This window comes from Pelophylax lessonae, assembly GCF_965119305.1.
Source record: "Pelophylax lessonae genome assembly, chromosome: 10".
Classification (NCBI taxonomy): domain Eukaryota; kingdom Metazoa; phylum Chordata; class Amphibia; order Anura; family Ranidae; genus Pelophylax; species Pelophylax lessonae.
In genome coordinates, this window is record NC_138777.1 from 25,336,676 (window position 1) to 25,362,793 (window position 26,118).

At 44.3% G+C, this 26,118-nt stretch overlaps 1 protein-coding gene across 1 annotated transcript in view; it reads left to right on the forward strand.

Moving 5' to 3' along the window:
- The window catches only part of PDHX (pyruvate dehydrogenase complex component X), a 188,252-nt gene that overhangs the window by 115,664 nt on the left and 46,470 nt on the right, over window positions 1–26,118 (forward strand). The window contains exons 6-7 of the mRNA XM_082270155.1: window positions 1,727–1,910; window positions 7,279–7,426. Of these exons, the coding sequence (XP_082126281.1) occupies window positions 1,727–1,910; window positions 7,279–7,426 (332 nt within the window). The remainder of the gene's footprint in view (window positions 1–1,726; window positions 1,911–7,278; window positions 7,427–26,118) is intronic.

The window sequence follows — 26,118 nt, forward strand, 5'->3', positions numbered from 1 at the left end:
TACTGTATACATATATAAATCCAAATCTTTGGAAATGGGAATGGGAACCGCTCGATTCCAGGACACTTCTCTACTGCTGGATAGCGTGATGGCATCCTCAAAACCTGGTATGGCTTGCGTGTTTCAAGGGAGGGCCCTCTTCCTCAGAGCCAAATTGCCACTGCAGGGTCGGTACGCCCTTCTCTTGTCGTTTTCTTGTAGTACTTTTTGGATACCCTTGGTGTCCTGAGGAGGGCAGCAAGACCGCTTCATTTGTGCCAAAAACCACCTAGAACATTTACCTTCCTGCATACCACTCGAGCGCGGGAGAGAAACAGTTTTTTCACAATCACCTTATAAGGTCTCTCTCAGGATGATGCTGGAATACTCCTGCAAGAAACGTCCCTGAACCACACTACTCCTCTGCTGTGTAACCATAGAATAAAAATGGAAAACCATAGTGTTCTCTGCTTCAAATGAGTTATTGAAAACGAAAAACGAAGGGATTAAAACCACACACATAGATATGTGAATAACATGCATATAATCACCATGCTGATACACAAGCAAAGATGTCCTGGATAATGGCTCCTCCCACCTGTACGCGTTATGCCGTCCTGATTGGGCTTCTTCAGTACACACTGGATTACATTATTTGAACTATCTCTTTAAGTTATTACAGCAGTGGAGCAGATATTCACAGTTGGGACCTTTTTTGTTACTGTTTCACATTGCATTTAATTGTTATTACATTATTGATTTTACTATGTATTAATGATTGCGCTGCACTGATTATTTTGCACTTTTTTTTGGTTTTAAGAGAGACTGGTAGACACACTCTGGAAGATGTTGGCAGCAATCAAAGAGGGCCTCAATTGTAGACCAGTATTTAATAATATGAGATTTTTGCACATAGTTTAGGTGATATTTGCGCTGATTATTTATTGTTTTACAGATATTTTTATAATGATAGTATCCAGCATTAGGTGGTAGGCAGCTGTGACTATATATTTAGTTTCCATAAGCCCATCTTTCGGGCAGCTAGGTAATGACTTGGGAATCCGGAAATTGACGTCAGGTCTAACCTCTTACTGATTAGGAAAGTCGGTGTTCTGGAATCTGTTGGCCTGGTCTTGCCTTTTTACACCCAAAACGATTTGCTCTCAGCCAAGTGTTATAATGGTTTTCTGCCTGCCTACAGAAGTGTTATCAAATGCGTATATTTAACATTGTAGTAAACATTGTTGTAAAATAGTAAAACTACTTTGGTAATCGACTACATATCAATAGGGATGCACCGATCCGGCTTTTTTGGAGCCGATACTGATACCAATATCTGGCGAGGTGAAATAGCCAATACCGATACGGAACCGATCCAGAGCTACACACAAAGCAAGCGGCTGCAAAGCCGCTGCTTCATGTGTGTGGCTCCTCCATTCACAGGCGGAGTGCATCTGATATCACTCCGCCTGTGAGCTGGACCATTACAGGAAGTAGCGGCTCCCATCCCATACTACTACTACACCTAGTAAGGGATGGCTGAGCCGTTACCAGCAAAAACCGGATCGTTGGGACAGCTGAAATTTACCGATCTCCGATCCAGCTATTTTGTCCGGATCGGGGCCGATTTCCGATCCGAATATCGGATCGGTGCATCCCTACATATCAATACATTTTTATTTCCCGGTTTACTGAATTTGTACTACTGAAAGTAACTATACCATTGTATAATGTTGTGTTTCCTTAGAGATGCTCTTCGGGTCGTGTCACAGAAAAAGGATGCTGAGGAGAAAGTTGCACAGCCAGTTCAGGCCACACAAGCAGAAAAGATGGCGCCAGTAACTACATCACAGCCATTAATATCTTCACCGCCTGCCTTTCCACGTCCAACTGACCCACCAATGTCTATTCCTGGGAAGCCGTCTGCAGCGGTAAGAATGCCTGTGTGATGTTTACATGCAACCAGAGAGTTTCCTTGTTTGTGCACGTGTTCTTCTCTTCTATAGTTTCAGAAATATTTTGTAACAAAGAGCCAGTCACCTAATTTACTGCCATGGTGGAGTTTACAATATCATGCTTTATCCTGCTGTAAAAGTGCAGATTCTAGCAAAATCTGAAGAGGACCTGCACCACAATACAGCATTGCTAACCACTGAGCCCCTGTGCTTTTTCCTTAGGATTTAAAGTGAAGCACGTTTGGAGAATGATTACAACCTCTGTCAGGTTTTTGCTTTTTGTTGAGGAGTCTCACTGTCTGTCCCACAGAAGGACAGGGAATGAGGGGGACTCGTTTTTGGTGGTAGATTCAACACATTCTTTTTTAGTGACCACCATCTGCGAGGCAGAAAATAAAGGGAATGGTTCCTTACAACCAAAGACAGCAGTAAAAGTCAAGTTTTTATGATTATTGTGTTCCTGAACCCGTATATGCAGTAAAGCATGCTTGTTATACTCCCTGTGGAACCGAAGGGGTAAAAGGCTGTTTGATCCTGTATGCACAGATCCTCCTCTTCTTCCACTGACTCCAGAACATGTCTGGATAAGATGACAGAGCCGTTGGAGTCAGGCTGCACATGCTCAGTTTGGTGTGTATTGTTAAAGAGTTTTTTGTTTTGTTTTTTTTTTTCTTGAAAGAGTGCATGTGATCAGCACAGGGCCAATCGTCACTGTCCAGACAGAGGGTCAGGGGTCCTGGATCCTGATAGGACAGCTCAGTGCAGTATGAAAACTCCTCCTTCAAGCTTTACTAGGAGCTAATAGAAGTCACAAGACTTCTATGTACTGCTGATGAGAAAGGGTATTTAGCAGTGCACTGCACTTTAATAACTATCTGTGCATACTGCAGGTGTGGGCAGACAGCTGTATTGGGAGTCTGCAGGAGCCTGACATTGCACCCTCATTTGATTGGGACTGAGCAGGAGCGGTGCCTGCTCTGTCCCAAGGTGTGGTGAGTAGTTTCCCCCCTCCCTTCTGGTGTTTTTTTTTTTTTGGGCTGGACGTGGGCCCTTTTCTGGGTTGGTCGGACCCTCAAGTGCCCTTCCTTCCCTCATGTTGCTCCCCCTCTTTATTGGGGTCCCTCTGCGGACCACCCCCCCATTCACTCATGCCTAGTCCCCCCCCCCCCTTCCCCCACTGGCACGGCCTTTTTCTGTTTGGGGATGTTGGGCGGGGGCCGGAGGCGTGCCGCCAGCTGCACAAAACGTGTTTTTTTTTTTTTTTTTTTTTTTTTTGCGGGGGGGGGGGGGGTGGTTCTGGTGGGGATCCCTAGCGGGGTTCCTCCTTACTGTCCAAGTGTGCCTGGGGGTCCCGAAAGCTGCATGGGCGCCGGGTGTAGCCACCATTTTGGATGACTCTTTGTATATTCGGCGGCCATGTTGTGTAGTCTGGTGCCCATTTTCTTTTAGTCTCCCATTGCTATCAAACGGCGGCCATGTTTTTGTAGCCTATGGAGCAGTGAATCGGCTGTGGCGTTCTAGTGCAAGTTCCTATACTTGTAATAATACTCGGCATAATCGTTAAAAATCGCAATCTCAATTCACCCCCCCCCCCCCACGATCTTGAAACGGCATTTCCACGATTCATACAAAGCAGGGCTGTTCTCTTCTCACTCACAGCTGTCGAAAAAAAAAATGATGAGCCTCCTGCAATTGTTAATCAACATTGCTGAGGCAGGGCGATACCTGTAAACGCAATGTTTTACAATGCATTATTTCATTCTTTTAGATCAATGGAATGAACTTCCATCTGTAAAGGATGGCAGTTAAGCCTTTTTCTGACACTTGTTGCTTACACGTTAAAATCAGTATTTTTTTTGCTACAAAATTACTTAGAACCCCGAACATTATATATATATATATATATATATATATATATATATATATATATATATATATATACACAGTGGGTATGGAAAGTATTCAGACCCCCTTAAATTTTTCACTCTTTGTTATATTGCAGCCATTTGCTAAAATCATTTAAGTTCATTCTTCTTCCTCATGAATGTACACATAGCACCCCATACTGAGAGAAAACACAGAATTGTTGACATTGTTGCAGATTTATTAAAAAAGAAAAACTGAAATATCACATGGTCCTAAGTATTCAGACCCTTTGCTCAGTATTTAGTAGAAGCTCCCTTTTGATCTAATACAGCCAGGAGTCTTTTTGGGAAAGATGCAACAAGTCTTTCACACCTGGATTTGGGGATCCTCTGCCATTCCTCCTTGCAGATCCTCTCCAGTTCTGTCAGGTTGGATGGTAAACGTTGGTGGACAGACATTTTTAGGTCTCTCCAGAGATGCTCAATTGGGTTTAAGTCAGGGCTCTGGCTGGGCCATTCAAGAACCGTCACGGAGTTGTTGATAAACCACTCCTTCCTTATTTTAGCTGTGTGCTTAGGGTCATTGTCTTGTTGGAAGGTAAACCTTCGGCCCAGTCTGAGGTCCAGAGCACTCTGGAGAAGGTTTTTGTCCAGGATATCCCTGTACTTGGCCGCATTCATCTTTCCCTCGATTGCAACAAGTCGTCCTGTCCCTGCAGCTGAAAAACACCCCCACAGCATGATGCTGCCACCACCATGCTTCACTGTTGGGACTGTATTGGACAGGTGATGAGCAGTGCCTGGTTTTCTCCACACATACCGCTTAGAATTAAGGCCAAAAAGTTCTATTTTGGTCTCATCAGACCAGAGAATCTTATTTCTCACCATCTTGGAGTCCTTCAGGTGTTTTTTAGCAAACTCCATGCGGGCTTTCATGTGTCTTACACTGAGGAGAGGCTTCCGTCGGGCCACTCTGCCATAAAGCCCCGACTGGTGGAGGGCTGCAGTGAAGGTTGACTTTCTACAACTTTCTCCCATCTCCTGACTGCATCTCTGGAGCTCAGCCACAGTGATCTTTGGGTTCTTCTTTACCTCTCTCACCAAGGCTCTTCTCCTCCGATAGCTCAGTTTGGCCGGACGGCCAGCTCTAGGAAGGGTTCTGGTCGTCCCAAACGTCTTCCTTTTGAGGATTATGGAGGCCACTGTGCTCTTAGGAACCTTAAGTGCAGCAAAAATATTTTTGTAACCTTGGCCAGATCTGTGCCTTGCCACAATTCTGTCTCTGAGCTCTTCAGGCAGTTCCTTTGACCTCATGATTCTCATTTGCTCTGACATGCATTGTGATCTGGAAGGTCTTATATAGACAGGTGTGTGGCTTTCCTAATCAAGTTCAATCAGTATAATCAAACACAGCTGGACTCAAATGAAGGTGTAGAACCATCTCAAGGATGATCAGAAGAAATGGAAAGCACCTGAGTTAAATATATGAGTGTCACAGCAAAGGGTCTGAATACTTAGGACCATGTGATATTTCAGTTTTTCTTTTTTAATAAATCTGCAACAATGTCAACAATTCTGTGTTTTTCTGTCAGTATGGGGTGCTATGTGTACATTCATGAGGAAGAAGAATGAACTTAAATGATTTTAGCAAATGGCTGCAATATAACAAAGAGTGAAAAATTTAAGGGGGTCTGAATACTTTCCATACCCACTGTATATATATATATATATTTTTTTTTTTTTTTTTTTTGTAGCAGAGACCCTAGAGAATAAAATGGTAATCGTTGCAATTTTTTATGTCACACTGTATTTCACAAAAGTCTTTCACACGTAGTTTTTTGGGAAAAAATACACTTTAATTAATTAAAAAAAAAAAAAGATTCAATTGTTTCGTATAGTGTGAAAGATGTTACGCAGAGAATTGTGATCTTTATTCTAAGCAAAAAGATAGTGATTCTCATTTTATCCAGAATCGTGCAGCTCTTGTTCAAACATCAACGTCAAAACATCAAACTTCAACGGTAAACCGGTGATGGTAACAAAGCAAACCAGGTTAACGAACAGGTTCAAGAGCCATGTGGGTGGTGACCCAGAAGGGAGATACAGCCAACACCCGGGCACCCCTAAAAGGGAACTTGCTGTGCCCACGTGCGACTGCGCCTTCAGTGGGCCGTATAGCATGCATGAAAGTATTGCCATCGGAAGTCACAATACACGGCCTAGAGCACTGAAGGAAACATAGTAAGGTCAGGAGACCTTGGCAGTAGGTCAAAAAGGATGCAAACTGTAGCAGAAAGGTGAAATGATTTGTGTAAGGAATGTGAAGAGAAGTAACCACTGTGGGGAAGATTAAAAGACAAAGCATTGTACATATGGTGGGATAGTGTTGTAAGTAAGAGGGGTAAGAACAGGGAGGAAGGGGGGAGGCGGGGGGACAGAATCGTGCAGCTCTAACACACACACACGTAAATAAAATGTATGTGTGTGTGTATATATATATATGTGTGTGTGTGTGTGTATATATATTTATATATATATGTGTGATATATATATGTGTGTGTGTGTGTGTGTATGTATGTATGTATATATATATATATATATATATATATATATATATATATAGTGTGTGTGCTGGGTCTCTGTCTTCTCTCCCCGATTCTCCACCTCGGAGTGTGAATTCTAACACCGATCGCCAGTGAAGTGCAGGGGTTTGGGGCTTCTGTGTCAGTCAATGACAGATTCTCCATGTGTGGAGATGATCCGCAGAGAACTTTTTCTCCCCCGATCATCTCTGTTTCATAAACCAAAAATGATCCCAGATGAGCTGCGATCATCAGGCTCTCTGCTCATCTCTGTTTCATAAATGAACACCTAAGTCATGTTCTGCTTGGGGATCAAATACAAATTTTACTTGCTGAACTGCAACTTAATTCATAACATTTCTATTGTGTGTTTTCTGGATTTTTGGTTGATATTCTGTCTCTATCATTTAAAATACACCTGTGATAAAAATGATAGATCCTTAATTTAAACTTACAAAATCTGCAGGGGTATCAAATAATTATTTTCGCCACTGTAAGTGGATATGTTAAAGGTGGGGGGGGGACTTCACTAAACCCCATGATGTCACTGAACACAGTACTTTGGACAGTCTGATAGGTGTTAGTAAAGGGGGAAAAAAATGAAAAGCCACAGTCCGATCATAAATCTGACACGCTCTGACCAGTGACTAGTAAGATTCACCTGTGAGCTCTCCTTACTTTGGACCGGAAATTTTATATCTGTATAGCTCAATAAAAAACTATGCAGAGTTGATTTGGAGATGACCAGTTATGATATTCCACAGTTTTCTTTGTTACAATGCCGAATTTTTGCAGCCTGCATGCATCACTTTGAGGTGTGTGCCAACTACAACATATGACGCTGGTGACATGAATATGAATGCATTATCTTTAATGTGCTCCAATCTCACCCTTTAGGCAACATTTTCTGAAATACCAACCAGCAACATCCGAAAGGTTATCGCCAAAAGGTTAACGGAATCTAAAACCACCATCCCTCACGCCTATGCCAGCACAGACTGCGACCTTGGAGCGGTTCTCAAGCTGAGGAAGGAACTGGCTAAAGGTCAGTGAGCAGGTTCTGAAGGAGTCACACCGGAGGGCAGGGGTCTTGCACAGGAGCCAATTATTCCTAAGAAAACTAAGTTGTGTTCCAGTGTAAACTATATGCTCCAAGCGCAGCCATAAGGGTGATATCTTCTATAAAAACTGAAACAAAATGGGGGTGAAGCCCATAGCAGCAAATCAGGTTCCATTTAATTTTCCCATTGCTGGTTAAAAGCCGACACCTGAATGACTGTCAACCGTATTCCTTTTCCCCTGATATGTTTATATAACTAAATATGGGGCTGTTAAAGAGATTTTTTTTTTACATTTTATATAAATGTGATTAGCTTAATGCAGATAATTGTATAACTAAGTTTTAAAGGAGAAGATGGCCAATGCTCTTTTGTCCCTACCTCTCCTGTAGGTCACAAGAGTGGACTTTGTTGTGCACACTCGTGACCCCTATTCAGCTGACAGTTGGCTAAAGCCTGCTGTCAGCTGACGTCACTCAGCTGGTCTTGCTTTGAAGGGATTCTGACTTAAATGTCAGGATCCAACCAAATGCCTGAGTGGCAGCTGGCTTACCCTTTCAGCTTGCTGCTGGAACCCTGAGCAGCCGCTCCCAATGACTGACAGTCACCGCCTCTCTCCTCACTAAACACCAAGAATTGAGCGATCAGCGGTCTTTGATCACTCAGTTCTCGATCTTAAGAGACTGAGGGGGACATATGCAGTATTGGATCTATGCTGCATCCACCTTGATGAGTGTGTAAGTTTTTTTTTTTTTTTTAAATTCGGAAATTCTTTTAATGGTTAAAATCCTCAGTTAAAGCGTAGTTCCGGCCTCGGAGGTCAGTTTGAGCTAAAAATACCCCCGGGACAGTCAGGGCTAGTAAATTCCATAATGGATAGCCTCTGAACTGTCCCGGGTCGCACTTACCTGTATGAAGAAATACTTACCTTTCTTCTCCAGCGCTGCCATCTCAGGTGTGGGCAGCTGAAGCTGCAGCATCCCTCTTCGTGACGTCGTAGTCCCACAATGCACTGCACCGGCCCCGCTCGTCACTTCCGGTGCAGGCGCGGCATCCCTGCACAGCTTCTGGGCATGCCAAACAGTGCTCTCATATGGCAAGAAGGGGAGTGATTCACATAATTTGCTATATTCAGATGTACGAGGTATTTTTCTTTACCTTTTATCAGCTTCTGGGAATAAACGGGGGCAGCAACAGGCATTTAGGTGAACGTGTTGCTGAGGAACTGACACCTCTGGGATTGTTTACTCTGTTCCCTTAAAGGGTTGAGTAGTTTCTCCTGCCGTCCCATACTTCACCACAAGACTATAAGGTTTTCTTTTTAAAACTACTGTCATCCCCCGAGTGTTCTGGGGGATGAAGAAATCAGCACTCCCGGAAATGATGTTTTTTTTTTTCGTGGCTGAATTCCAGTGAGTTCTTTTTTAAAGCCTGTTTTTTTTTTTTTTTTTTCGTTCAACCCAGGTTGAACGAAAAAAAACCTGACCGCTCAGGTAGGAGCTGCTGTGCTAGCAATCTGATGTTAGAACAGCGTTCTCCCATGCTGTGTTATTGTGTCCTGATGGGATGGACTACTCCGGTCAGAGCTCTCAACCATTGGCTGATCGGGAGTCGGTCGGCAGACCTTTTTCGGTCATGACCCTTTGACAGAAGCCGGTCCGGCTGCCATACACACGGCCCGAATGTCGGCCGGTTTCTTTTGAACCGGCCGATGCCCTCTGACATTCGGCCTGTGTGTACTGGGCTTTAGTCAATTCTACTTTTGAAGGGGGGAGAGCTTTGTGTGGACCTTTATTCTCACAACAAGGTAACTTTGAAAGGAACCAAAGATGGCATCTAAGGCTGGCCATACATGTTCACTTTTCCTGTACAATTTTCTGTTAGATTTACCAAAAACCATATAAAGGCACTTTTCCACTGCAAGTACCGGCTCGGCTCTACTCGACCCTGCTTGGCCCGGTTTGCTTTTCCACTGCTCGTACCGCATGGTACGGTGTAGAAAAATTTCGGTACGGTATGGTTTGCTTTTCCACTAAAGTAGTACTAAAGTTAAGTGGGTGGGATAACAACGATTCTCTGACCAATCAGTGGCTAGTAGTGACTGCATGCAAAGAAAGGATTGTGGGATATGGTACCGGTATGGTACCTCTTGGAACCACAATTGAGGTGGTATTGTTTTTGAGAGCCATACCGTTCGGTTCCATGCAGTGGAAAAGCGCCGCCATACCGTACCAAACCGTTCCTACACCGTACCATGCGGTACCAGCAGTGGAAAAGCACAAAAGCGAGCCGAACCGTTCAGTTCCATGCAGTGGAAAAGCGCCATTATATGAGGTCAAAACTAAACAACACTTTCAATTGTATCCAATTAGACAGGCCTTTGTACTATATAGTTTAAGGTAAATCTAAAGAAAATTGTACATAAAATTGTATAATGTAAAGCCTAAGACAGAAACAGTAGCTATTTCTAAATTCATCTAATAATACAGTTATAAAACATGTAGCATGGGTTAAAACTAATACAGCTTTGCTCATAAAACATTTTTAGATTATTCAGTAAAAAGCCATCAGATTAGAAAAAATAGGTTAGTCTTTTTTTTCCCTCCCCTGCGTGGTTTCTATAATCCTGTGTGTTCTGCTCCGTATTGGCCTCGTGGTAATGGAGGGGGTTTAAATGCTGACAAATCATCCATCTTCCCAGTCAAGAGAGACTTTTTTTTTTTTATTTGGGTTGCCGTGAATTGTTTTAAACCAAAGCTTTGGATCTACATTCGTTGGCACAAGGTGGTGTAATTAGGAAGGAACAGAAAGTACCCCATGCTATAACTTTATATAAATATATTTGCTGTTGGCAGTACCAAGGCATGCTATTTTGTTCTGTCTAGAATTTGCAGCTGTTTCACTTAAGTTTCATTTGGCTGTAGTAAGGCATAAAATAGACTGTTCTGCTTTGGCCAAAAATGGCTAAGAAGACAGTTTCTAGTTTTCTCACATTAAGACGTGAAATTGTCTTCTATACTTCAGGGGCTTTTCACACTACAGTGCAGCTGCTTTCACATAGCAGCACTTTTAAAAAACACAGCACACATCGTAAATGCATTTTAATTATAGCACATAAGCGTGAATAGCTGGTTGTTGAGGACGCTGTCGGGTGCCCGTTCCCTAACAACCGGCTATTCATTGGTTGTTAACCCCTTCACGCCTAAGGGTAAAACAAATGTTCATGCCTAAGCTCAATTTTGCAACTTTGACATGTGTTCGTAAAACTGCACATATCATCACAACTGCTTTGTGCATCCAGGTGGATTACACCTTGTTTTTATCAGGACAGATTCGGCCTTTTTGATTGGTGGTAAATGGTAATGGATATTTCCTGTTGTGTTTTTTTTTTTTTTTTTTTTTTGCTTTTTTTGTTTAAAGAAAATCTGGTCCACAATAGTATATAAAAAATAAATATATAGATATATATATATATATATATATATATATATATATATATATATATATATATATATATATATATATATAAAATTTAATTTAGCGATTTATTCCTTGTTACTGCCATATTCTACCACCAAAGCACAACCCAAAGTGAATTCTTATTCTCGATACTACGTATGTGTATATGTACCTGTAGTACAGCCCAGAAATATTAGTTATCAATTTATATACTGAACATGACCTTTTACCCAAATACTAACCCTGGCATTGACCTAGATCTAATCTTCTTCTAGATATTTTTTCTTTTTATTTTTAGTTTTTTTTTTTACAGTTTTTTTTTTTTCTTCTCTCTGCAAGGAGAGAGAGATGCAACTTATCTTTCCTCACAGCTAGAGAAACACAGGGGTGAGCTTCACAGTGACTTGATAGCCTCTGACTGGCAATCACAGTTATCACATCGATCAGGTGATCCAGAACCAAGAGTTCCGGATACTGACCGTTAGTTCGGTATCCGGGGCTCCCAGTGTGACCCCAGTTACAAAGACAGATACTCATATACTCGGAAAATAAGCCCAGTCCAGCATATATGCGTACTGTTGGCGTGAAGGGGTTAAGGATGCTGGTGGTTGCTTGTTAAGGAGCCGGATCCTGTGGGCATCCTTAACAACCAGTGATAATGCCTCCTCCAGAACCTCCTTGGTGGTCCGCATGCTCCAGCTCCTCTTGTGCAGAGGTGATGCATTTGTAGAGGATGGGTGCTGGAAAGACAGTGGGCGGATCAGCCTGGAGCATCGGCTCCAAGAATGATGTGAGTCAAGGAGAGGGGGTGGCCAAAGGAGCTGGATGGCTAATAAAGATTGCACAACTCCCGCACTACCCCAGCATGGGAAGGAGGGATTCCAGGGAGGGGCATTATTTTATATATCTGCTGACAGTTGCGCCCTACAGGGGGGAGAAAAGTGTCAGTAATCACTGCGCTCATTGTAGAAACCTGAGAACACAAGGGCTAGGTTTTCACCACTGGAGTGTCTGAGAGATTTGACAAACTTGTCAGGTGATTTTACATTCCAACATAGGCCAAGCATGAAATGTCATTCTGGGTGGACTGTCCATACTGGCTTAAAAACGTGTTATTTGTACGTGATAGGAACCTATTATCTTACTTAGACTTGGCTACCTTTACAGTCCATGGGTGTTCAACCTTTTGGCTTCTCTGGGCCACATTGAGTGTGGAGAAATGTTTTTGGGCCGCATATAAAATATATACTATAGTAAAGGTATATACTGTAAGTAATAAAAAACTGCTGCACCTTTCCCGTGCTGCCGCGCCCCCCCCCCCCCCCCCAGCACAATTTAACACAACTAGTGGATGATCCCCTCCGAGGCTGCCTCTGTGGCCGTGCCCCCGACTCCTTTTCCTTCCTTCCCCAGCAAAAAAAATTGTCAGGGGGCAGTGGGCCGCAATCTCTGCGCAGGGTAGGAGAGTGCAATGGTCACAAGAGGTTTTAACTCTTTCCTTTCTCCTTGATTCAGATGTTAGTTTTAAACCCACTTAATGAGGATATACTTATTACATGTGGCTCATTCATTGTGCGGTATAAGCAGCGTAGCTCCTGTAGATTACCCTCTAATTTAATTTATATTAACCACTTGACCGCCGGAAAGTTTTACCCCCTTCGTAATCCAAGCCATTTTTTGCTATTCAGCACTCTGCTTCTTTAGCTGGCAATCATGCTGTCATGCAACACTGTACCCAAATAAAATGTGTAACGGAACCGCAACCCACACTGAACTTGTGGACTTCCGTCAGTATATGGCTTCCTCCCAGACGTGAACATAGATTTTAGATTTTCCCAGCCGTCCCCATATAAAGCTAGCCGACAACTTAGCTTGTATACATTTTTGGAAACTTCCACAAAGAATTGTTTATTCAAACACAGGCACAAAGAGATATACACTGTGGAACAACCCCCCCCCCCCCTTAGCAGCCAATACACATATACATCCCATAATAGGTTGATCTTAAGGCAGACCGAAACAATAGAACAATGGGATACAGGCACTTACCAATAACAAACCCCACCTCACTATCAAGCAAGGGTCTATGAGAGGCTCCAACAATATTCAAGCAATTTGAAAAGTCAAATTGTTTATCATTATATATTTCTTGAGGGATCTTGTTAAAAAATATTATTGTCCCAAGTGAAAGAGACCCTTCATTTTTTCAACACAAACCACACATATAGAACCCAGGATATCCGGGGTAACACGAAATGCAGTGTGGTTGTACAGCGAGTCTGATTAGTCCAGACCCGACTTGGGTTCTTGGGTCACCCTGTGCCCCTAATAGACACAGGGTGACTTACACATAAGAGGGGCCGGGGAAGCTGGACAAGGAGTTTCCTGACCTCTCTAAAGTAATCTGGGTTCCCAGAGCCCCCCAGCCACAGTGACTCCTGTCACAAAATGTATATAATTTTGTTCGCACAACTAGAGCTTTCTTTTTTTTGGTGGTATTTAATTACCACTGCTTTTTTTTACTAAACGACTGAATATTTTGAAAAAAACAAAAAGCTTGTTTCTGTAGTAAAACATATCCTATAAAAAAATTTAATTTTTTTCATAAATTTATGCCAAAATGTATTCTACTAGTCTTTAGTTAAAAAAAAAAAATGTATGTCTTTAGTTAAAAAAAAAAAAAAAAAAAAAATCCCAATAAGGTGTATACTGCTTCGTGTGAAAGTTATAGCATCTACGAACTATAATATATATATATATATATATATATATATATATATATATATATATATATATAATGGAATTTACGCAGCTTACAATGCTATACTATAATGGCGCTGATCAGCAACTTATCGTGTAACTGTGATAGGAGTGGTGGCCCATCTGGCGCTGACAGACACTATCTCGGAGGGTCACTAATGGACACTGACATATCTAGTGATACTAATACAGTGGCCAGTAATAATACTTTACACTGACATTGTACTAATGACACTTGCTGGGAAGGGGTTAACATCTAGGGACAATCAAGTGGTTGTAAAGTCAGAAGGTTTTTATCGTAATGCATTAAGATAGAAAACCTTCAGTGTGCAGCAGCCTCCCTAATACCGGAGCCCCATCTCTATCCAGCGATGTCACAGGAGAGACTCGGCTGTCCGAGTCTCTCCTGCTCATTGACTGAGACAGCAGCAGAGCGCCATTGGCTCCCACTGCTGTCAATGAAAGTCAATGAGCCAATGAGAGGAGATAAGGACGGAGCCTAGCCGGGGCTCCGTGTCTGAATGGACACAGGGAGCTGCGGCTTGGCTCGGGTGCCCCCATAGCAAGCTGCTTGCTGTGGGGGCACTCGGAAGGAAGAAGGGCCCAGGAGAGCCAAAAAGGGACCTGAGAAGAGGAGGATCTGTGCTGCTCTGTGCAAAACCATTTGCACAGAGCAGGTAGGTATAACATGTTTGTTATTTTTAAGCAAAAAACACAGACTTTACAATCACTTAAACTGTGTGCTTAACAAGTGTAATATGTACTGCTTTTACTTACTAATCTGGCTGTTTTTTCTCTCTGTTTTTTAGAGAGAAGAAACAGCCAGATCGCTGTACATCGAGTTTTGTCTGTGTTTTGGTACACACAAAACTCTGTGTGTGATTGGACACAGCTGATGAGCCGAAAACATTGGATGAAATCTACTGCCAAACTCATGCTGTGTCCAATCACAGCGCGGGTCGGCAGCCCCAAACCTAGAAGCGAGCCTGTAACATACATATATACGTTGTCGAGCCTGCACCTGTCGCCCGCTCACAGTGTATTTAGTGAGCGGTCGGCAGGAGGGTAAACTAGAACTAAAGCAAAAAAACATTTTTTTTTTTTTCATTTTGGATAGAGGATTATATCCCCAGTCAGTGTCCTGTTGTGGAGATTTCCCTTCACTTCCTGTCTCATAGCCAAACAGGAAGTGAAAGGAAATCTCTGCAAATTAAGGGAATTCTTTGGGGACCTCCAGGTCACCAGAACTAGTGTCCCCATTGGAAGATTTCCCCTCTATTTATTATGTTTCTGGGGACAACCCAAAATTTTGGGTTTTTACTTTTAGTGATAATGGAAAACAGGACAACTAGAAAGAGTGAATCTCCCGAACAGGGGCACAGACGCAATAAAAAACTGGCAGGGGTTCTAATTAGGGATAGGCCGATATGTTGAGGGGCCGATATGCACTTTCCCCGATTTATCGGCCCCAGAACTGGCCGATATTGCCGATATTTTTGTGACATCATTCTGCCTTCTTAGGCTGCCTCCCTTACCTTGGATAGCCTCGTCTGGAGTCGGGACTAGTCTCGCGGGAGTGTATCACAGCCATACACCCACCCACAGCAACTCGGTGCCAGCCAGCCACCCACATCCACAGGCACTGTACCAGCCAGGCAGCCACCCACAGGCCCTGTACCAGCCAGGCAGCCACCCACAGGCCCTGTACCAGCCAGGCAGCCACCCACAGGCCCTGTACCAGCCAGGCAGCCACCCACAGGCCCTGTACCAGCCAGGCAGCCACCCACAGGCCCTGTACCAGCCAGGCAGCCACCCACAGGCCCTGTACCAGCCAGGCAGCCACCCACAGGCCCTGTACCAGCCAGGCAGCCACCCACAGGCCCTGTACCAGCCAGGCAGCCACCCACAGGCCCTGTACCAGCCAGGCAGCCACCCACAGGCCCTGTACCAGCCAGGCAGCCACCCACAGGCCCTGTACCAGCCAGGCAGCCACCCACAGGCCCTGTACCAGCCAGCCACCCACAGGCCCTGTACCAGCCAGCCACCCACAGGCCCTGTACCAGCCACCCACAGGCCCTGTGCCAGCCAGCCACCCACAGGCCCTGTGCCAGCCAGCCACCCACCACAGGGTGCCAGACAGCCACCCACCACAGGGTGCCAGACAGCCAGCCACCCACAGGCCCTGTACCAGCCACCCACAGGCCCTGTACCAGCCACCCACAGGCCCTGTACCAGCCACCCACAGGCCCTGTACCAGCCACCCACCCACAAACACTGTACCAGCCAGTCACCCACAGCCCCTGTGCCAGCCACCCACTCACCACATTGTGCCAGCCAGCCACCCACCACAGGGTGCCGGACAGCCAGCCACCCACCACAGGGTGCCGGACAGCCAGCCACCCACCACAGGGTGCCAGCAAGCCAGCCATAAAAACAGAGTTCCGGGCACAAAATCGACCTAATCGATTTTGTGTCCATCCGCTTGCTCTTCTTAACCTGAAAAGGAATTGGATAGTTAGGGTTATTTTTTTTTTTTTTTTTACTTGCCTTGTAATTGTAGATAGAAATACTCACCTATTTTCCACTTCCTCCCTCTGTGGCCGCAGCCCGCGCCGTCACTTCCGGTTTGCAATGATTCCTGGGAGCTGAACGTCATCGATCCCAGGAATCAATGCGACGGCACCGGCCCCGCTCGTCACTTCTGGTGCGACGCAGCATTCCCTGCTAAACAGCTTCTGGGCATGCCCAGAAGCTGTGGAGGAATGCGGCGCCGCACCGGAAGTGACGAGAGGGGCCAATGCAGGGCATTCTGGGAGAAGAAGAAGAGGACGCAGAAGAGGATTGCGCTGGCTTCAGCTGCCCACAACAGAGATAGCAACGCTGGAGAAGAAATTTTAAAAGTGAGTATTTCTTCTTGCAGGTAAGTGCGAACCGGGACAGATCAGAGGCTATCCATTGCGGAATGTACTAGCCCTGACTGTCCCGGGGGTATGTTCATTGAAAAAACGATTCTGTGCCCGGAACTCCGCTTTAAGCATTAAACAAAAATTAACATGTCCAGTACCAGATTTGTGTCAAAAATTGGCAAAAATTGTCTTTATTTTTCAAAACTTTAAATGTACAAAATATAGGCCGATAGGTTGTGACCAAAATATCGGTATTGGTATCGGCCCTGAAAAAAACATATGGGTCTATCCCTAGTTCTAATACCTCTCCACTCTATCCAATTAAAAAAATAATAAATTGCCTTTAGCTACACTTTAATGAGGCTATGCATGTTACATGTGGCTCATTCATTGTGCGGGATAAGCAGCGTAGCCCCTGTAGATTTAGAGATTTTCTCTTATTTATATGAAGACAGTATGTACACCGTAATAGCCCCGGTTGACCCCATGGTACATCCTGCCATGAAAACTGCATGAACAGATACACATCACGCAGTTCCGATGTGCACACAAATACTGTTTGAATTTTGGCTCTGCTGCGCAGGAAATCTATTACTATAGAGTCTATAGTAATAGATTTCCTGCGCAGCAGAGCCAAAATTCATTGACAATTGCACCTTCCCTAACTTGAGGAGTTTTTGAAGCCTAGAAATCCTGACTACTTTTACAGAGGCGGCTCTGGTAATTTGTCAGCGATCCCTAACAGGTCACTGCCTCGGCTTGACAGCTACTAAATAAAGCACGTTTCCCACAGTCTGCTGCTGGCAGCTGTGGGTTCCTGGTGAAGGGTTCCAGCGAGGGCAGCATGCGCACAGCACAGGGGACTCTGAGATGGATTATTAAATCAGAATTGTGTAACAGCAAGTCAGTGTCCTCTTCCACAGAGATTACAGGCTTATCCGCCTTATTGTTACCAGGCACCTGGAGCTGCCTTCTTGTTGGCTTGGCCGGATCTCTGTGTGTATATTACTTTTTCCCTTGTTGCATCACACCTTTGTGGCAGAAACCGTGTACATCTGTATGACAAAACATATCTGTCATCTAAAGCTGATGGAAAAGACAGAAACTAATGCAGTTCTGTAAGCATTAATACACCATTAAATACATGTTTTTTTAAAAGGCAAGCAATGTAAGTACCTGAATTTGATTTAACCCCTTCGCTCCTAAGGGTAAAACAAATCTTAATGCCTAAGCCCAATTTTGCAACTGTGGTGTTAGTAAAACCGTACATATCATCACAACTGCTTTGTGCATGCAGGTGGATTATACCTTGTTTTTTTTTTTTTCAGGGCAGATTGGGCCTTTATTTGGTGTTATATGGCTATGGGTATCTCCTGTTTTTTTTATTTTTTTATTTATTCTAGAAGAGAAACTTATCCAAAATAGTGTAAAAAGAAAATAAAAACTTTTTTTTTTTCAAAATGTAACCATATATTTCTTGCTACTACCATAACCTACCACCAAAGAACAACCCAAAATAAATTCTCCTGCTCCGTTTTATCGCAGCGATAACACATGTGTATTTGTTGTTGGTACCCGTAGTACAGCCCAGAAACTATAGTGTGCATTGTGCTTTTTTTTTTTTTTCTACCAAAAACACACTGATGCTAATTAAAAAAAAAATCCTGTCCAAAAAATACTGACCTTGACCCAAACACTGGTCTTTGTTTTTTTTTTTTTTTTTTTTTTTTTCTTTTTTCTATCACTGCAAGGACAAAGAAAGGTACAAGTATCTCTCTCCTCCATTCACAGAGACTGAAAAAATGGGGGCGGACTTCACAGTGACTGATCACTGTGATAGCCAGTCGGAGGCCGTCGCCAGTCGGAGGCCGTCGCCAGTCGGGGGCCGTCGCCAGTCGGGGGCCATCATCGCGATCAGGTGACTCCGAATTGGAAATTCCGGGTCCCAATCATTAGAATGGGGCCCTGGGCTCTGTCGGTGCAGCGCACTCCCAGCACAAAGGGAGATACGCAAATATGCGGCCCCACGAAAAAAAAAGCCCAGTCCAGTGGGGCTGCATATTTGCATATGCTCGGCATAAAGGGGTTATCATCTGCCTTGTGCAGTCCCTTTACTGCAGGGCTGGAGTGGGAGAGGAAGAAGCAGTACAAGGAGCCAATCAGTTCATGTACTGGCAAGCTGATATGAGAAACAAGCGTAGTAACCAAGTAACTGACGACTTCCTGATGACGCCTTTCCAGTGAGATGTATTGAGGTCTTAGTAGTGGCGGAATTTCCTGGTCTTGCTGACGTCGCATCTGACTCACAGAGATGAGCGGCGAGGGTTGTAATAACCCAGGCGTTGTACAGTGATTTATGGCATGGAAATGTAAGTGCATTGGCAGACGTTTTTAAATAGGAATTTTTAAATGAACATTTTGCATGATTATGGCGCTATTGTTTTTTCATTCTGGGACTTCCCTGTTGATGTCATTGGATGAAAGTGCAAAGGAGGTGGGCGCCAAGTAACCACTAACCTTAGGAATAACTCCATAAGTTGTGAGGGTCCTGGTGACCCAAAGATATCTGGTGAGTGCCCCCCTCATAGGAGGTGGTGGAGCACATTTATAAAGTGGAGCACTATAATGTGAGAAGAGCACGCATTACTAATGGTGGTGACAGAAAAGTTGAATAGAAGATTTTTTCTGTTAATATAATTACCACTACAGGACATATATTTGTTACCAATTTAGGTGCATGGACTTGGCTGCTTTTATTTTTTGCAATAACATTTCTATTGGAGGAAAATAGTAATTACAAATTAAAGAAATCTTGACAGACTTGTACAGAGAGTAATAATTATTAAACAAATCCACAAAAAACTGAGCGCTTAAAGCGGAACTCCACCCAAAAGGGGAAGTTCCGCTTTAAGGACTTGTCCCGTTCCCCCCCCCCCCCCCCCCCCTCCTCTTGCACAATTGCACTTTTGAGGAGCGAGGGAGTGAGCAGGTGTCTAATTTTGACAGGTACCTTTTCCTACTTCTGTTCCGAGAGCCGCAGCGCTCAATGGGCACCCGGCTGTGAAGCCGCAAGCTGTCACAGCCGGGTGCTTATGGTGAACATGCCGGCGCCGCCAACGGGAGGCCAGAGAATGAAGACAGCTGGAGTGAGCTCACCGCTGGACCATGGGACAGCTAAGTGGCTGTTTTTTAAAAGTCAGCAGCTACAATTAAAGTGAAGAGTGCAAAATCTGGTGCAGCTCTGCATAGAAACCAATCAGCTTCCAGGGTTTTTTTTGTCAAAACTTAAAGCGGAGTTCCGGCCCCAAAATTGACATAGTCGATTTTGGGCCATCCGCTTGCTATAGGTCACCTGAAACAGAAATGGATAATTAGGTTTTTTTTTTTTTTTTTTTTTTACTTACCTTGTAATTGCAGAAAAATATACTCACCTTTCTTCCACTTCCTCCCTCGGCGGCCGCGGCCCGTGCCGTCACTTCCGCTTTGCAATGATTCCTGGGAGCTGAATGTCATCGCTCCCAGGAATCAATGCGCTGGCACCAGCCCCGGACGTCAGTCCCGGTTAAGGCGCGTCATACCTTGCTAAACAGCTTTTGGGCATGCCCAGAAGCTGTGCAGGGATGACGCTGCGGCCCTGGAAGTGACGGCGGGACCGGCGCAGTGCATTGTGGGACAGAAGAGGACGCAGAAGAGGATCTCGCGCTGGCTTCAAGCTGCCCAAACCTGAGATATCAGCGCTGGAGAAGAAATTTTAAAAGTGAGTATTTCTTCTTGCAGGTAAGTGCGAACTGGGATAGATCAGAGGCTATCCATTGTGGAATGTACTAGCCCTGACTGTCCCGGGGGAAATTTTTTTTTTTTGGTGGCCGGAACTCCGCTTTAATTGAAAAAGCTGAAGTTAGAAGCTGATTGGCTGCCATACACAGCTGCACAAAATTTTTCACTCTCCGGTTTTAATAGATCAACCTCCATGCGTCCTGCCCTAGAGTGTCATTGTTTGTTATGGTGCTGGTGACCATCCCATCAACACTGGCAACTTTTAGCACAGATCCAGGCTAAACTGGGTTCTGTACTCGCGGAATTCCAGGGCAGTTCAAACAGCGCCACAGTGTGCCGTGGCACCCCTATTGATAAACACTGCTTTAACAAACTAAATGTCATTGGGTTAGGGTGTACATCTTGATTAATGCGACTGTCACTTAAAGCTGAACTCCAGTCAAAAAATATTGAAAGGCGCTCATTGAAAAGAATGCAAGAGGTTTAGTGGATGGATGAGATGGAGTACAAGGACCCACTGTGATTTCAGTACTCCAGGCAGAACTTTAACACTCAGTGTTAGATAATAAACTTGGGGGAGATGCACAGATCAATCACATCTGCAGGTAAACTAACAGAGGCTTCAGCTTCAGTCCCTGCATCTTGGCCACGCCCATCTGGCACAGTTCACCCTGATTGGGCTTAGTCATAGAGTCATCTACAACATGAACCTGGATTTCCTACAACATAAAATATATAAGGCTGAATTCACAATGCGATAAAATGCAGGGAAAATGGATGTACATTTCCGTTCAAAATTGCAAGTGTGAATTCAGCCTAAGTCTGCTTTCTTCTAATGTTGACGTTTAATCTGCTTATTTTTTTCTTCCCTGATTTCTTTGTTAGCATTACCATGCTAAAGCTTTTTTTAAACACCCGACCTCTGGAAGGTTTTACGCTCTTCGCGACCAGCCCATTTGTTTTTTCCTTTTTAGCACTGTGCTCCTTTAACTGGCAATTGCGCAGTCATGCAACACATTTTTAAAACCAATATATCCTTCTTTTAGTGGTATTTGATCACCACTGCGTTTTTTATTTGTTTGCGATATAAACAAAAAAAGACGGAACATTTTGAAAACAAAACCTGTATTTTTCTACTTTCTGTTATAAAACAAATCCTATAAAAATAATCAAATTTCTTCTTAAATTTAGGCCAAAATGTATTCTGCTACATGTCCTTAGTAAAAAAAAAAAAAAAATCCCAATAAGTGTATATTGGTTTGTGCAAAAGATATAGCGTCTACAAACTATGATTATATATATATATATTATATACAGTACAGACCAAAAGTTTGGACACACCTTCTCATTCAAAGAGTTTTCTTTATTTTCATGACTATGAAAATTGTAGAGCCACACTTCAAGAGGTAGTCACCTGAAATGGTTTTCACTTCACAGGTGTGCCCTGTCAGGTTTAATAAGTGTGATTTCTTGCCTTATAATGGGGTTGGGACCATCAGTTGTGTTGTGCGGAAGTCGGGTGGATACACAGCTGATAGTCCTACTGAATAGATTGTTAGAATTTGTATTCTGGCAAGAAAAAAACAGCTAAGTACAGGAAAACGAGTGGCCATCATTACTTTAAGAAATGAAGGTCAGTCAGTCTGAAAAATTGGGAAAACTTTGAAAGTGTCCCCAAGTGCAGTCACAAAAACCATCAAGCGATACAAAGAAACTGGCTGACATGTGGACCGCCCCAGGAAGGGAAGACCAAGAGTCACCTCTGCTGCAGAGGATAAGTTCATCCGAGTCACCAGCCTCAGAAATCGCAGGTTAACAGCAGCTCAGATTAGAGACCAGGTCAATGGCACACGGAGTTCTAGCAGCAGACACATCATTAGAACAACTGTTAAGAGGAGACTGTGAATCCGGCCTTCATGGTAGAATATCTGCTAGGAAACCACTGCTAAAGAAAGGCAACAAGCAGAAGAGATTTGTTTGGGCTGAAGAACACAAGGAATGGACATTAGACCAGTGGAAATCTGTGCTTTGGTCTGAGGAGTCCAAATTTGAGATCTTTGGTTCCAACCACCGTGTCTTTGTGCGACACAGAAAAGGTGAACGGATGGATTCTACATGCCTGGTTCCCACCGTGAAGCATGGAGGAGGAGGTGTGATGGTGTGGGGGTGCTTTGCTGGTGACACTGTTGGGGATTTATTCAAAATTGAAGGCATACTGAACCAGCATGGCTACCACAGCATCTTGCAGCGGCATGCTATTCCATCCGGTTTGCGTTTAGTTGGACCATCATTTATTTTTCAACAGGACAATGACCCCAAACACACCTCCAGGCTGTGTAAGGGCTATTTGACCAAGAAGGAGAGTGATGGGGTGCTGCGCCAGATGACCTGGCCTCCACAGTCACCGGTCCTGAACCCAATCCAGATGGTTTGGGGTGAGCTGGACCGCAGAGTGAAGGCAAAAGTGCCAACAAGTGCTGAGCATCTCTGGGAACTCCTTCAAGACTGTTTGAAGACCATTTCAGGTGACTACCTCTTGAAGTGTGACTCTGCAATTTTCATTGTCATGAAAATAAAGAAAACTCTTTTGAATGAGGTGTCCAAACTTTTGGTCTGTACTGTGTATATGTATATATATATATATATATATGTATATATAATATATATATAATGTATGTATATATATTGGAATTTAAGCAGCTATGACTCTGTATTGGCAATGGCAGTGATCAGCGACTTATAGTGGGACTGTCATAGCGTGGCAGGCAGAACACAGCCGATGAGCGGACTTGAGCAAAAATCATTGGCTGAAATCTGCTGCCAAACTCGTACTGTGTCCCTGTGCCTCGAACAAAGAAGTAAAGGCTGTGATGTAAAGGTACTTCGCCCAGCCTGGAGCTGTCACCCGCTCGCAGTACAACTACTGTGGGTGGGCAGCCAGCGATAAAATAAAACCTTTCAGATTTTTTTACATATATTTTATCCTCTCTGATGTCATCCTTGGGTCTCTGTGCTTCTCTTTGCAATGCAGATGAATTATGGCTGGTGGGAGGGGCTGGCAAACATCATATATGAAAACATCATATAACCCTGCCTCACTGCTCCTCCCAAAAGCCCTCATCCCTGATGTAAGTAGTAGGCTGTTTCTTGGGAGGAGTTATGAAAATGTCAAATGCCTTGATGGTTGGATTTCAGTTTATAGGAGTGAGTATTTTTGGATAAGCTTTGTTTAGATGTAGACCACCTTGGGTCGCCAGGCCATGCTGCAAGTGGTGGGTGGCATCAAAGCGAGCTAGAACATGCCCCCTCCCAGCAACAGGGGGCGCCCCCTTCCCTCCTGCAAGCACCACTACTCCCTTCCCTCTTTGTGGTCACCTTACCTATGGAGAAGAAGGGGAGGGAGGAGAGCCGGGCCAGGGTCATAGAGCACTGGGTGACAGGTTGCACATGCCCCAACTGTGAAGGGAGATGTGTGCAGAGGTGAGAGCCAAGGTGGGGGGGAAGTGCGATGTGGACAGCCTGTGAAAGAGCTCTAACCCTGCATTCTGCACTCTTTGAACTCTGCTGCACAGGGATTGTAAGAGGCAGATATCTAGTCCAATTCAGGTACTTGTGCAACTTGGACTTAAAAAATACACTGCTCAAAAAAATTAAAGGAACACTTTTTAATCAGAGTATAGCATCAAGTCAATTAAACTCCTGGGGTATTGATCTGGTCAGTTAAGTAGCAGAGGGGGTTGTTAATCAGTTTCAGCTCCTTTGGTGTTAATGAAATTAGCAGGTGCACTAGATGGGCAACAATGAGACGACCTCCAAAACTGGAATGGTTTTACAGGTGGAGGCCACTGACATTTGTTTACCCTACTCATCTTTTCTGACTGTTTTTCACTAGTTTTACATTTGGCTAGGGTCAGTGTCGGTACTGGTAGCATGAGGCAATACCCAGACCCTATAGCAGTTCAACTCCTACAGAATGGCACATTAATACATGCCATTGCCAGAAGGTTTGCGGTGCCTCCCAGCACAGTCTCGAGCATGGAGGAGATTCCAGGAGACAGGCAGTTACACTAGGAGAGCTGGACAGGGACGTAGAAGGTCCTTAACCCATCAGCATAACTGGTATCTGCTCCTTTATGCAAGGAGGAACAGGATGAGCACTGCTAGAGCCCTACAAATGACCTCCAGCAGACCACTGGTGTCTAATCAAATAATCAGAAGCCAATTTCATGAGGATGACCTGAGGGCCAACGTCCTTTAACCACTTAAGCCCCGGAAGATTTTACCCCCTTCCTGACCAGGGGGTATTTTGCGATTCGGCACTACGGGATTTTAACGGACAATTGCGCGGTCGTGCGACGCTGTACCTAAACGAATTTGACGTCCTTTTTTTCCCACAAACAGAGCTTTCTTTTGGTGGTATTTGATCACCTGTGCGATTTTTTGATCACGCACTATAAACAAAAAAAGAGCGTCAATTTTGCAAAAATAACAATATTTTTCACATTTCTTTATATGAAATTCCCCAAAAAAAAAAAGTAAAAATCAACATTTTTTAACATTTTCTGCCAATTTGTTTTATGCTACATATGTTTGGTGAAAAAAATCGCAAAAAGCGTATTTTGATTGGTTTGCGTAAAAGTTATTGCGTTTACTAACAAAGGGAAAGATTTTTGTCATTTTTGTTGTTTTTTTTTTTTAACGCGTAATGGCGGCGATCTGCGATTTTTTTTTTTTTTTTTTTTTTTTTGCGGTACTGCGACATTGGGGCGGACAGATCGGACCCTTGACTGACATTTTTGACACTTTTGGGGTTACCAGTGACATTTCTACAGTAATCAGTGCTATAAAAATACACTGGCAGTGAAGGGGTTAACTTTATTTGAGAGGGAGGGGCTGTGTGTGTCCCTAGGGGCGTGATTCTAACTGTGATTGGCTGTCTGTTGAGCTGTAGTTACACTGATCAACGGTCCTACATAGTAGAACCGTATGATCAGTGTTTCTACACAGGGGAGAATGACAGGCAGCTTGTTTACACAAGCTGCCTGCCTTTCTCCCTCTCCCCCGACGATCACAGAGTGAGCGGCGGACATCGGGTCCGCCGGTCACACGCGCGGGGGGGTCCGTGACCGCGTGGGAGAGCGCGCCGCCGGCGGCACGCGCTCGCTCCCCAAAGCCTCACAGGCTAGTGACGTATATTTACATCACTTTGCCTGTGAGGGGCTGACCGCCGCAGTAAATCTACTTGCGGCGGTCGGCAAGTGGTTAATGGGCCCTGTGCTCACTGCCCAGCACCATAGAGCTCGATTGGCATTTGCCATTGAACACCAGAATTTGCAGGTCCACCACTGATGCCCTATGCTTTTCACTGATGAGAGCAGGTTCACCCTGAGCACATGTGACAAATGTGAAACGGTCTGGAGGAGCCCTGGGGAATCTTATGCTGCCTGTAACATTGTTCAGCATGACCGGTTTGGTGGTGGGTCAGTGATGGTCTGGGGAGACATATCCATGGAGGGACACACAGGCCTCTACAGGCTAGACAATGGCACCATGACTGCCATTCAGGTTGGAATCCTTGGACCCATTGTCAGACCCTACACTGGTGCAGTGGTTCCTGGGTTCCTCCTGGTGCATGACAATGCCCGGCCTCATGTGGCGAGAGTATGCAGCCAGTTCCTGGAGGATGAAGGAATTCATACCACTGAATAGCCTCCACGCTCGCCTGACCTAAATGCAATAGAACACCTCTGGAACATTGTTTCGGTCCATCTGACGCC